Source organism: Delphinus delphis, chromosome 15, assembly GCF_949987515.2.
Source record: "Delphinus delphis chromosome 15, mDelDel1.2, whole genome shotgun sequence".
Classification (NCBI taxonomy): domain Eukaryota; kingdom Metazoa; phylum Chordata; class Mammalia; order Artiodactyla; family Delphinidae; genus Delphinus; species Delphinus delphis.
This window is the reverse complement of record NC_082697.1, coordinates 11,275,344-11,287,919: the sequence shown is the minus strand read 5'-3', so window position 1 is coordinate 11,287,919 and position 12,576 is coordinate 11,275,344. Positions and strand designations below refer to the sequence as shown.

Here is a 12,576-nt window from a genome sequence, read left to right as displayed (position 1 = left end):
TAGAGAAAGCCCGTGCGCAGCAACAAAGACCCAATGCAGCCCAAAATAAATAAATAAAGGTGTCTACTCTTTAAAAAAAAAAGAAAGAAAGAAAGAAAGAAAGGATTTCTGACTTTATATCCTCTATTCTACATTTATCAAACTACTGTAGAGCTACACTTCAGCTGAGAGAGAGGGAGCGAGGAAGAGAATATGGTGGGGGGAAGAGGGTGGTTTTAAAGTTATTGTGAAGGGAAAATCATGATCATCAAATTGACCCTGGCAATCCATAAGAGGAACAATAGATTGTAGTGGCCCAACAAAGCGTTTCCCCTCCATCACTAGAGCAGACTGCTGTTTCTTCAGCTGCGTACAACACGAAGAAGTTCTCATGAAAGCAGGGCCCATGTTGTACAAAAGGCACTTAGCTACAACTGGCACAAGAAGATGCTCACACAGTGAGACACAAGAGACTACCGGTTCTCATCTGCCAGCTCCAGCTCTTTCTAGGCAACTCCCTTGAATGGAATGGAAGACTACTAACCTCCACTGCCCATCTGGTTAAATGTTCATAAGAGGAGTGAGTGTATGCAGCCACTCCAACGTATGCAAATTTAAAATGTAAAGGGCTTACTTTGCTGGCACTCCATTTCTGGTTTACTGTCAGGGCAGCCTGTGGGATGCTGGGTGAGAGGAAAGATCTGGCAGCCAAGGGCTACTCTTTGAGGCCCTGCAATCCTGGCCAAGGCAGGAGGAAGTCACCTGTCACAACACAAGCATCCTGAGGATTCCAGTGGGTTTTCCACAGTTCCACCCCTCTAAGATCTATGAGGAAATCACACACTGCAGAAGCAAAGGAGGTGGGAAGCTGCTGTCACCAAGTGTTGAAAGCAGTGACCACAAAAAACTAAGTTCAGCCCTTACAGGAACTCAAAGGCTTCACAGCTGTTTCCTGGCAACCAGGGGCACAGATTAATCAAGAGGTTTGTTCTAAACCTAAGGAAGGCCTCAGGGCCCCTGACCACACCTGAAAGACTTCTCAGGGTTAGAAAGCAGAGAGGCCTGTACACTCATTTTAGTTTAACCCAAATATGATCTTTCTGCTCCCTCCCTTAGCACTCTGCACTCCTCTTACTGCCTGGGAGCAATGGTCAGATCTTGTCATTCCTCTCTTTTTAAGACTCTCATTCATTCATTCAACAAACATTTACTGAACGTTTACTTCAGACCAGGTACTTGTTCAATGGCTTTCTTCCACACTGAATAAAATCCAAACTCATCTCTCTCTCCAACTCATCTCTTTAACAAGCCTCCCTTGCACACGGAGGCCTTTAGCTTGTTCTTTCAACATGCCAAGCTCAGTCCTGCCACAGGGCCTTTCCACTCAGCCTCCCCGTCCCCTGCCTGTGACGCACACTGTTGGCTCCTTCCATCATTTGTCTCAGTTCAAATACCCCCCCTTGGAGAAGCCTTCCTTGACCACCTCTCCAGATACTACATCACACAATTTCCCTCATAGCGTTTACTGTTATCTGAAATCTTAATTATTTACTCCTTTAATGGGCTTCTGACTTGAATAGAAGCTCCTCAAGGACAGGGGCTATGTCCATCTTGTTCACTATTCACAATGGGACACAGCAAATTCTTAATAAATACCTGCTGAATAAACAGACAAAGGAGTTCTGGGAAGCCCCTTATTTATTTATTTATTTATTTGCAGTACGCGGGCCTCTCACTGTTGTGGCGTCTCCCGTTGCGGAGCACAGGCTCCGGACGCGCAGGCCCAGTGGCCATGGCTCACGGGCCCAGCCGCTCCGCGGCATACGGGATCCTCCCAGACCGGGACACGAACCCGCGCCCCCTGCATCGGCAGGCAGACTCTCAACCACTGCACCACCAGAGAAGCCCCTGGGAAGCCCATTTTAAGGCACCTCAAAACCTCTTCCATGTTATCTAAACCATGCCAAGTGCTCTTGTATGCCACTAGACAGCAGCTGACGATGGTTTATCTGACCACCACAGCATTTATGAAGCACTCTTCAACTGGCAGGGCTTCAAGAAGTTAGAATTAAGGAGCTGTTAAACCGGATTACAGGTAGCCAATCTCAAGTGATTGCCAAGGGGCTGAGCTGCAAAGCCATCACAACGCTGGCTGCTGCAGGCACAGTGTACCCCCAGTTCAGAGCAACCTGGCAGGGGTGTTAGTCTCATGAGACGTTTCCCACAGCAGTCTGGCCTGACTCAGCCTCTCTCTTCTGAGAATGTCTGTAGCAGTCTCTTTGTAAATGAACTGACTCAGCACTGTTCCAACTGAAACCAAACCTAGGAAAAAGATGTGTGGTTTCCTCATCCTCCAGGAAGACCCCACTGCTTTAAGTGTAAAAGGCAGCTTGGGGTAGGTGACTTCAGTCAGATCCCCTACTTCCAATTCCTTCTATTCCCACTCTAACAATCAAACAAAGATGGCCCCTTGGGATACTAGAGGAGTAACATCCTGGAAAGACAGACTCCCCTCACCCTGCTCGCTTTGGGTCACCAACCCTCTCCTAACAGTGCTGCTGCGGCCTTAAACAGCTGGAGGATTTCAGTACCCAGGCAGGTGGGCCTGTTCATTTCCTCCATCAGCCGTCACCCACTGTCACCTCTTCTGGGAGGACTTCACTGGCCAATTTCACTGCCAGGCACCTCAGGGGACACCCTCCTCACCAAAAGGGGGACACTCTGTTACTCCCAAATTCTGCACTTCCAGAGTCCGACTCTCTTGCCTCATCAGCCCCTCTGCGGGACCTTCCCCACGCAATCATCACCCTGCCTCTTCCAGAAGGCCACCTGAGTCCATCCCCTGATGCCCAGCTGTGAGTGTTAGCTCTGAAACAGACCCTTCAGGATTTGATCCTCTGGTGCATCTCAGGAACACTGAACAGTGAATCCAGTCTCAAAATCAATGCTCCTTCCCTTTACCTACCAGGGCCTGGAAGAACTCCCCCTGGCCCACAGCGCAGCCCCCTCCTTCCCTCTTGTACCTCAGCTTTCTTCTCCAGTCACCCAAAACTTCCCATTTTATTTGTTCCTCTCCCCATAACCCATCCAGCCACTGGGGAACTGCTGAGCTGCACTCCCATATGTTACCAACACCCGAAAGAGTGGGAGAGAGACAGTCTCCATAAAACAGACACTCCTAGGGTACGCTTTCCTCACCCAACAAAGGAGATTTTTCTTCTCTAAAGAGAACATCTCTGAAACCTGGCCTTTTCCCACTCTCACCCACTGCATGGGGCTCCCTTCCCCAGACAGACACCTCCAGGGCTCCCAACTCATCTGTTCTTCACCCAATATCGCAAGCTTCCACTAACCGCCCTGCTCGGAGCTTGCCTGCTAAAACCTAACATCTACCTCCAAAACTAGGGGCCTGGTAACGATGGGGTCATTTCACTTTCAGCTGCTCCAACCAAATCCCTCTGGAATCTGAAAAATCCCTTTCCTCTTCTCACGTATCCTATGGAGATGCCCTTCATCCCCCCCAAAGTAGCCACCCCAAGACTCCCCCTTTCTAATCAACATAAAAATTTCCTCAGCTAACCCAATCCCCCAAACGAACACTGGAGCCCTGCCCTTTACCAATGGGGGATCCTCTCAGTCACCCCTCAGGATGCTGTTTTCTTCCCTCATCCATCCTGAGGGGCTTCTCCTAAGTCCCCGCCAAAAGGACATCCCAAGGCTCCTCCCCCCACCCGGACACCCAGCACCCAAATAAAGGACTTCCATCCATTTTGGGGCGCCTCCTCGTTCTCAAGGGGACCCCTCGATCTCCCCTAAAGAGCCGCCAGCCCCGATCTCCTCGGCAGTGCCTCTGGGCTCGCCCCTCACCCGCTCTGGCCGCTCCGCTGCGCCGCGAGACCCGGCCCTTCCTCTCAGCAGGGCCCTCACGCCGCCCGGGGGAGCCTCTGGGCCTCGCCGCGCCGCCCACAGGCCCCACAGGCCCCTCAGGCCCCCGCCCGTGCTTCCGGCCACCGCCTGCTCCTCCTCCCCACTCAGGCCGCCTGGGTCGCCGCCACGGTGCCCAGGGGACAGAGGCATCGCAGAGGCCCTGGCCCCGCAGCAAGGGCCTTCGCGGGTCCCCGGCCCCCGGCCCGAGCCCATGCCCCCTCGGCCGGCCGGGTCCGGCGCCCCCGCTCACCCGAGCCCGTGGTGGCTGCCATCTTGCGTCGCTGTCGCTCAAAGGCCGGCCCCTTCTTCACCCCCCACCCGTTCTCCGGGCTCTTCTGCGCATGCGTGTGCGCACACGCAGACGCCTCCGCTGACGCCCGTTCCGCGGACTGCGCGACCAGTTGCCGGGAAGGTATTTTTTCCTGCCCTTTTAGAGAGAGGAAATGTTTGCGTGCGTGAGGGCCCAGCAACCTGCAAGGCCCTCCAGGCTCTGGTGCGAGGGAGGTATTGAGGTGCTTGGTGGGGAGGGCAAGGGGGATCAGACTTGGAAGGCTGTGACTGTGAAAGAAAAAGAAAAGAAAGCTTTTAAAAAGCGCCTATTGTCACAACCTATAATGGAATATAATCTGCAAAAAAAACCCCACCAAAATCCAAAAACCTGAATCACTATGCTGTATACCTGAAACTAACACAATATTGTAAGTCAACTATTCTTCAATAAATATAAATAAATAAATAGATGCAAGTTTATAATATTTTTAAAAATCACCTATTTTGGGCTTCCGTGGTGGCGCAGTGGTTGAGAATCCGCCTGCCGATGCAAGGGACACGGGTTCGTGCCCCGGTCTGGAAGATCCCACATGCCGCGGAGCGGCTGGGCCCGTGAGCCATGGCCGCTGAGCCTGCGCGTCCGGAGCCTGTGCTCCGCAACAGGAGAGGCCACAATAGTGAGAGGCCCGCTACTGCAAAAATAAATAAATAAAAAGAATAAAAAGCACCTATTTTGCCTGGGGCATTTTCCTATCTAGTTGGATCCTCACAACAACATCTCTACCAGGTCGGGCTTAAAGTGAAACATGAAGGCGAGAGGGGTTAAGCCATTTATCTAAACTCAGCTGTTAAATGACTGAGTCAGAATTTGAACCCAAGCCAGATGTCTTGCTTCCAAGATCGATGCTCCCAGGCCAGAAGGGGCTTGTAGAAGGGCAGCTAAATGATTTGGGGCATTAAGGTGGCAGGGAAAGCATTCACTCATTCATTCATTCGTTCACTCTTTCACTCAATCCATTCATTCCATCGAACAAATATTTACTAAGCATCTACTATGTGCCAGATGCTGTCATAGGTGCTGGGGATGGATATACATCCCTGAAGAAGCAAGTTCCTGCTCTCATGGGCTTAGATTTTAGTCGGAGATAGGAAGCAAATAAACAAATAGGGAAAAACATAACTATAATAGGATAGAGAGTAAACCAGAGAAGAAGTGGTCAGGGAGGGCCTCCTATGGAAGTCATATTTCAACAGCGACCTGAATGATGAGAAGGAGGTAGAAGGAATGGCATGTGCAAAGGCCCTGGAAACATATACTTGCAAATGTTAAATCCAAGAAGTGACTCCTCTATGACAAATGGTCTGAGAAGCTCTTATATGGATATGGAAACAGGCTGAGAGAGGTGAAAGGATTGCCTCAAGGCAACACAGCTGAACACTGGCTGAGAAATGACAAGGACTTTCAATACAGAGGAACAAGGAAGCTGGAAGCCTTCACCCAGTGCATCCAATTCATCACCTTGTTCTGACAGAATGCCTCCTAAGCATCTCTCTACTCCATCCACTTGTCTCCCACTTGGATGATCCCAGCAGCCTCCATTCTTGCCCCCATGTTCCATTCACCTAAACCTTTCAGTAGCTCCCCATTCCCATGGGATAAAATACAGACTCTACAAATTGAGTGACCAAAGAATTATCATCCAACAAGACAATCAGCAGATTGAAAGGGGGCCTAGTATGACCTTACTGGGACAACAACCAGGAATCTCCAGGGCAAACCAGGATGGTTAACCACCCTACCCACAATGCCCTGCACCTAGGCCAGGACTAGGATGGAGTCAGTGAGGGGTCTAGGGCGCCAAATTTAAGGAGGCTTTCACTCTCCGATCCAGGCTCTGCACTTGCACCACCCTTCAAATGCGAGCCTCCCTAAAATCTGCACCCTGGGTGCCTCACTTTCCCCCTTCCCTGGCACTGCCTGCACCTCTGAGACTTGCTGTACCTCTCCAGTTACACTGGCCCTTTTCAAGGCCTCTGGAACACATGTCCTCTCCCTCCTCACGGCCATTGCCTGTGCTGTTCCCAGTCATTGCCCGCTCAGGGAAACTTTCCTTGATTTCTCCCACCAAATTCAGCCATAATGGACGCTCCAAGTGCCACGTGCATCTTCTTCCCAGCACTGGCGACATGGAATCATCTTGACATTATTCCGTGTATCACGTGATTCAAGTTTACCTTGAAGAGCACAGAAGATATTTGCCCTGGACTTTGGGTCACTGTAAAAAGTCATACAGCAAGTGGGAAGCATTTGGGCTCCTAAGGTGGACTCACCTCTGGCGTGAAATTTTCTGGGTTCGAGTCCTCCTTCACCACTCACTTTGCTGTGTGACTTGAGGCAAGGGACTTGAGCCTCTCCTGGCATCAATTTCCCCTTCTGAAAAGGGGGATGACGGTATCAACCTCATAGGGTTGCTGTGGGGATAAAATGCGTTGATAAACGCTTTGGCACCGAGAGAGAAGGGGACACTAGAAGAGCTGACATTTACCAAGCTGTCATATCCACCTTTTAATCCTCACAACTCTGTGCCACAACTCCTAGGAATATCCCCAATTTAGAGGTGAGAAAACAGACTCAGAGATAACAGGTGGAGAAGTGACGATTAAAACACAAGCCTCTTGTCCATGATGCTCATAAATGTTTACTTGCGTAGATTCTTTGGTTCCCGTGGGGAATTTCTGTCAAGCAAATTGACGATAAAGCGAATTTCTACACAGAGCGCCTCGCAGGAAGACTAGATTAAGCACGGCAGCCCGAGGCATGCTGGTAATTATAGTCCAGCGGGGTCGCGGAGCCTGCTGGGAGTTGTAGTCCTCCCCGTACTAAAGCGCTCTCGGAGAGGCTCCGCCCCCTCCCCGGCGGTCGCCGCCAGTCCCCAGAGCGGGATTCTTCTGGCCCCTGTGCCCCAGTCCCTCTCTGCCCTTGAGCTGGTAGCTTCAGCTGTCGCGGATGTGAGTCCTGTTTTATCGGATTCGTGGGAAGATTAAAATGGCTAATAGAACTAAAGAATTTAGAAAATGGCTTGACAGAGCGAGCGCTATATATTAGCTGCTGCCATTATTACTACAATATTATTATTATTATTTCCTCAATGACCCTTGCAAAGTAGCTGCTGTTATCTCCACATTTGTCAGATGTGGAAACTGAGACTCGGTGGAGTAAGATGGCCTTCCTAGGGTCACACAAGAAAGGAGTAAATTCAGGTTTGTAATCCAGTTCTTTTAACTCTGGGGCACTTGATGTTTCCTGTGTGGTGAGGGAGCTGAAGCCTGGAAAGTTTGAAGCAAAACGTAGGCGGGTTTGCATTTTTACAAAGTGCAGCCTGGCTGCCTCAAGGAAGTTGAATTGGGCGGCAGCAAGACTGGAGGTGAGGGGTCCAGAGAGGAGGTGTGTTGGACACTGCTGACTGCCAGTCCAGTCATGACCTTCCGTGCTCACAGAAGCCTGATTTTGCTTAGGAGGCTGAACTTCCAGGTGTGAATCCAAGCCAATCACAGGCACTGCCATTTCCTTTTGCCAGTGGTTGGTCCAGGAGTGTGCCTGTGATCTAGTTCTTTCTGGCCAGTGGAGTTGGGGAGGAGGTGTTTGGAAAGTTTCCCTCTTCTGAAAACAGCTGGGGAGAAAGCCTTTTTTGTCCCCTTTCCTCCTTCCTATATATGAGGTTATGATGGTTGGAGCTGTGGCAATCATATAGATACCATGAGGCACAAGCCTGAGGCTGAAAAGCCAACACAACAAAGAGGACAGCACAGAAAGATGGCAAGAGCTAGATAGGACCTGGATGATGTAGTTGAGCAGTTGAACAAATCCCAGGGCTGCCTACCTATAAGCTTCTTAAGACGTGATAATAAATGTCATTACTGCTTAAACTGCTCTTAAAAGTAAGTTGTTATCTACAGCCAAGGAAGCTGGCACAGTGTTCCAGGAAAGAGATATATGGACTTGGACTGTTCCACAGCATTCACTCAAGAACACTGTTCTCAACAGGTGGGAAAACATCCGGGGAGTTCTGGAATCTCTGAGATGTGAAAGGCATGAATAGCTTGAAAAAGTATATTGAAAATGTAAAAAATGCAATATACTTTACAGGACCTACAATATCATTTTTTAGAGCAATACTTCTCAAACTCTAATGTGCAGGTAAATCACTAGCAGTTTTGTTTAAATGCAGATTCTGATTCTGTAGGGGTGAGCGGTGCTTGAGATCCTGCATTTCCCACAGCCTCCTAGGGGATGCCGATGCCGAGGCACAGACCACACTTTGAGTAGCGAGGTTGTGGATAACATTATAAAGTTTTATGTTTATATTTACAATTCATAGTTAAGAAAAAACCCCAAATTCATGCTATAGTTTTTATAATACAAACTACAGAAAGTAAAGCTGAGGAACCGTTGACGGGAAGGGTCATGGGCACCCAGAAGACAGAGAATCCCTGGGGAGGGGTCTGTGGTGGATGGGATGTGCGACACATTTGTTCGTGGCATTTCATGGCACATACATGGAGTTATGCCCCCCTGGGGTGTGTCTGAAGTATAGCATTAAGATATTTAATGTTTGATGTAGTTGCTAAAATACACAACCAAAAAGGGATAGGAGTGGGTAGGTAGGGGGTAATGGTACAATTAATTTATTCCTATATTGATGGACATCTGGGTCATTTCCATTGGCTTCTTCCTATACAATTTATTTCTATAATGTCTGAATTTTGTATCATCTGTTTTGTGGTCAATGAAAAAGGAGTAAAAACCAGGGGTCTGGGATGGGGGGAAAACCAAAAGGATGTTTCCTTAATTTACAAAGAGCCCTTGCAACTCATTAAGAAAAAGAGATCCCAAAGGAAAGATGATAATCATAGCAAATGTGTATGGAGCATTTAGTATGTTCCAGGAACATAGTGTTTTGCATATATTAATTCATTTAATCTTCACAATGACCCTATGAGTTAGGTTCCCATCTCACGGATAAGGAAACTGAGACACAGAAAGATTAAGTAACTTGCCCAAAGTCACATGCTTTTAAGTGGCAGAGCTGGGATTTGAACCCTAAGCTCTTAACCATTACTGTCCTGCCTCCCCCCCAAAATCAGAAAAGAACATGTGCAGAGAAAGGAAATGTGATAAGATACCCAATCTCACTCAACATATTGTATTTCAGTGATTCTAAGATGCAAATTTTTATATTCAAACATCTCTGAAATCAGGATGGATGGTACAATCAATGATACCTTAGATTCAATGAAATACAGTAAGAGAAATGCAAATTAAAACCACCTATCAGATTGGCAAAGAACAAAACACTCGATAACACTCTTTGTTGGCAAGGGTGTGAGGCAACTGGCACTCTCAAAAGTTCTGAGAGTTTAAATGGGCATGGCCTTGGTGGAAGGCAATTTTGGCATGAGCTATCAAAATGCAGCACACAGACATCCCTGACCTAGCAATTCGATCCCCAGAAATTGACCCCTCAGGTCTACTGGCCCTTATGAGCAGACTTAAGTTCTCTGATGCACACAACAGCAGTTTGTATTACCCCAAAATGAAAATTATCTCAAAATTCAACGAGCGATGAGTTAAAAAAGAAAGGTCCATCCTGAAGTTGGAATGTTATACAGCTGTATAAAGGAATAAGAAGCATTGATATATACTATCCCCAAAACATATTAAATGAAAAAAGGCAAGGTGCAGAACTGTGTATATAATATTCTACCTATTGTGTGAAAAGAGGGGGGACAGACATGACTCTGTGCCTGTGTAAGCGACTTGCAAGGGTCTTATCAAAATGATGGGCTCTGGGGAAGAGAAATGAGGGCTTGGGGGAACATGAATGGGGAGCACTCTAGACCTGGAGTTGGTAAATTTTTTTCTGTAAAGGGCCAGATAGTAAATATTTTAGGTTTTGTGGGTCGTTTGGTCTCTTGACTCTGCTGCTGTATTGAAAAAGCAGCCATAGACAATATGCAAATGAATGGCTGTGTGTCAGTAAAACTTTACGATTGACACTGAATTTGAATGTCGTGTGTTAGGAAATAGTCTTTATTCCCCCCACTATTAAAAAGAAAATGCTAATGGGGGACAGCAGAAAAACAGGTGGGACAGATCTGGTCTACTGGCCAGTCAGCTGACCCCTGTATTGTTTATTATTCCTTACCTTATGCATGCATTACCTATTACAAAATCATGTTTAAAAGGTTAGCTTGAAATTTTTAGATTTATCAAAAGGGGGTGGGGTTAATTTTGGGAGCAGGCGCCCTGCCCAGACCCCCTCTAAGGACAAGTCAGCAAAGGGGGGGCGATGCGTGACGTTTCCCAGTGGAGCTGGAAACCCATGTATTTGCTCTGCACTGCCACCTGCCCCACTCCACCACCAGATAGCAGCACAAATCCACCCAAAATCAGGCCGTCCCTGCACCAGCTGGTAAGTTACGGGCAGAAATTGGCCTATATACCTGTTCTATTTTGCCCACCGTATGTATAAAGAATGGAGTCAGCATTTAAAAAATACGGATTTTCTGGCTCCTCTTTACTCAACTGATAGGAGTAGCAGCTGCCCTCTGGGGCCTGATGTCTCCAGGGCATCTCAGTCCTCAGTGTTAGCTGCTGTTTCTCATCCTGATGTGTTGCTGCTTTCTCATAGGAGACACGTTTCTCACTGGCCACCTGCCTCCTCACCTCCCTCCCTCCACGGGGGCTCCGGGTGCGTGTGAAAGCTGCTAGAGCTCAGCGTTAGATCAGGGCTCACATTCCAGCCCTGCTACCTACCATCTGTGTGACGTTTGGTATGTTATTTGACCTCTGTGCCTGTTCCCTCATTTGGAAAAAATGGGGCTAGGTGTACTCACCTCTCAGAGCTGCAGGGACTGCTTGAGGGGACCCACGCACGGAGCTCTCCGCATCTGGCCTGTAGTAAGTGTTCAGTAGGTGTTCGCATTTCCTGCTCCCCGGCCCTCAATAGGGACTTTTTGGAATCTTCCCATCTCACAAATGACCCCAACTTTCCCAGACCTGACCCAAAACATATGTCCCTCTGGTTTTGAAAAGTATTTCTCCAGTCCTTGGGATTCAGGAGCAGCAAGATGGTCTGAGTGTGAGGGCTGGCTCTGCCTCACTAGCTGTGTGGTCTTGGACAAGTCACTTCACCTCTCTGGACTCACGCTGTTTGTTCTTGCTGGCTTCTGGGGGAACTAAAACATTGGTAGGGCCTAGAAGTATACCCCCAGCAGAGCCTGGGAATAGGAAAGCAACCCCTGCAGCCCCAAGGCTGCTTACCTGGTGCTGATTTTGGCTGTCTGCCCCACCCACTGCACCTTAAGTTTTCTTTTGGGAACCATCCCTCCCTTCTCTCATCCTGTGACTTGGGAAGTGTTGATCCCACTTCTGCAACTTCAGGTGGATATTTCAGCCCTGGCCAATCAGAACACTTCACTACCACCACAAAGAGTTGGTTCAGGGACAGGCACGTGACCCAATCCAGGCCAATAAGAGCCTGCCCTGGGGCTTTTGCTGCAGCTGCTGGGAAGGGAGACTTTTTCTACTGAGGAGTTGAGCTGGTCCAATGTCAAGTCTCAACTCAGAGAAAAACAGAGCTAGACAGAGAGACTAAGTTCTGATGAATCATGTGAGCCCCTGAGTCCTGCCAAACCTTGTCAGAAACACCTCTGACCTTTTCAGTTATATGAGTTAATAAAATTACTTTAGCTATTAATTTTTGCTTAAGTTATGGTTTCTGTCACTTAGAGTTGAAGAATTCTAATACCCCTTCCTTTTGTGGTCCCCTCAGACAGTTAAAAATCAAGTCTAGTGGCAAGCAAACTTTAAAATGAAGTTATGGGTCACATTAAAAAAACTTTATCTGTGACTGCTCTAAAGAGTCTTTTATCATTTCTCTGTCCCCAACAAGATTTTGTTTTTCCTGGTTACTATTACAGCAACTATCTAGCCCAGACTAGATATTGATTGTAAATCTGTTGTGTCCACTACTGAATCCCAGTGCCTGGCACATAGGAAATGCCTCATATTTGTTCAATGAATAAATGAACGAGATACTTGTTTAAAATGTCCAGTCTCCCGACTTGCCTGTGAGGTTCCATACAACTAGTTCCTATTTTTCAAACCTCATCTTCCACTTTCCCCTTGCTCACTCCCATCCAGCCACACTCTCTTAAAAACCCCAGGTTTGTTCCTGCCTCAGGGCCTTTGCACTTCTCCAGCCAGGAAGGCTTTCCCTCCAGTTCTTTCCCCATTTGGTTCTATCTCCTCCTCCAGGTCTCAGCTCAGATGTCATCTCCTCAGAGAGGCCCTCCCTGACCACCCTGCCAAAGCAGCCTCACCCTGCCTTTCTGATG

The 12,576-nt window shown here is 48.1% G+C and overlaps 1 protein-coding gene across 3 annotated transcripts in view; it reads right to left on the bottom strand.

The window, feature by feature from the left end:
* UBE2V1 (ubiquitin conjugating enzyme E2 V1) overlaps positions 1-4,226 on the bottom strand; it is a 31,547-nt gene extending 27,321 nt beyond the window's left edge. The window contains exon 1 of one of the 3 annotated variants that reach the window (XM_060033418.1): positions 4,157-4,226. In XM_060033418.1, the coding sequence (XP_059889401.1) occupies positions 4,157-4,178 (22 nt within the window). In that variant the 5' untranslated portion in view covers positions 4,179-4,226. Of the gene's footprint in view, positions 1-613; positions 844-3,846; positions 3,886-4,156 lie in introns of those variants that run through there. The other 2 variants (XM_060033420.1, XM_060033419.1) reach the window with 2 other exon arrangements.
* Positions 4,227-12,576: the final 8,350 nt, after the last annotated feature.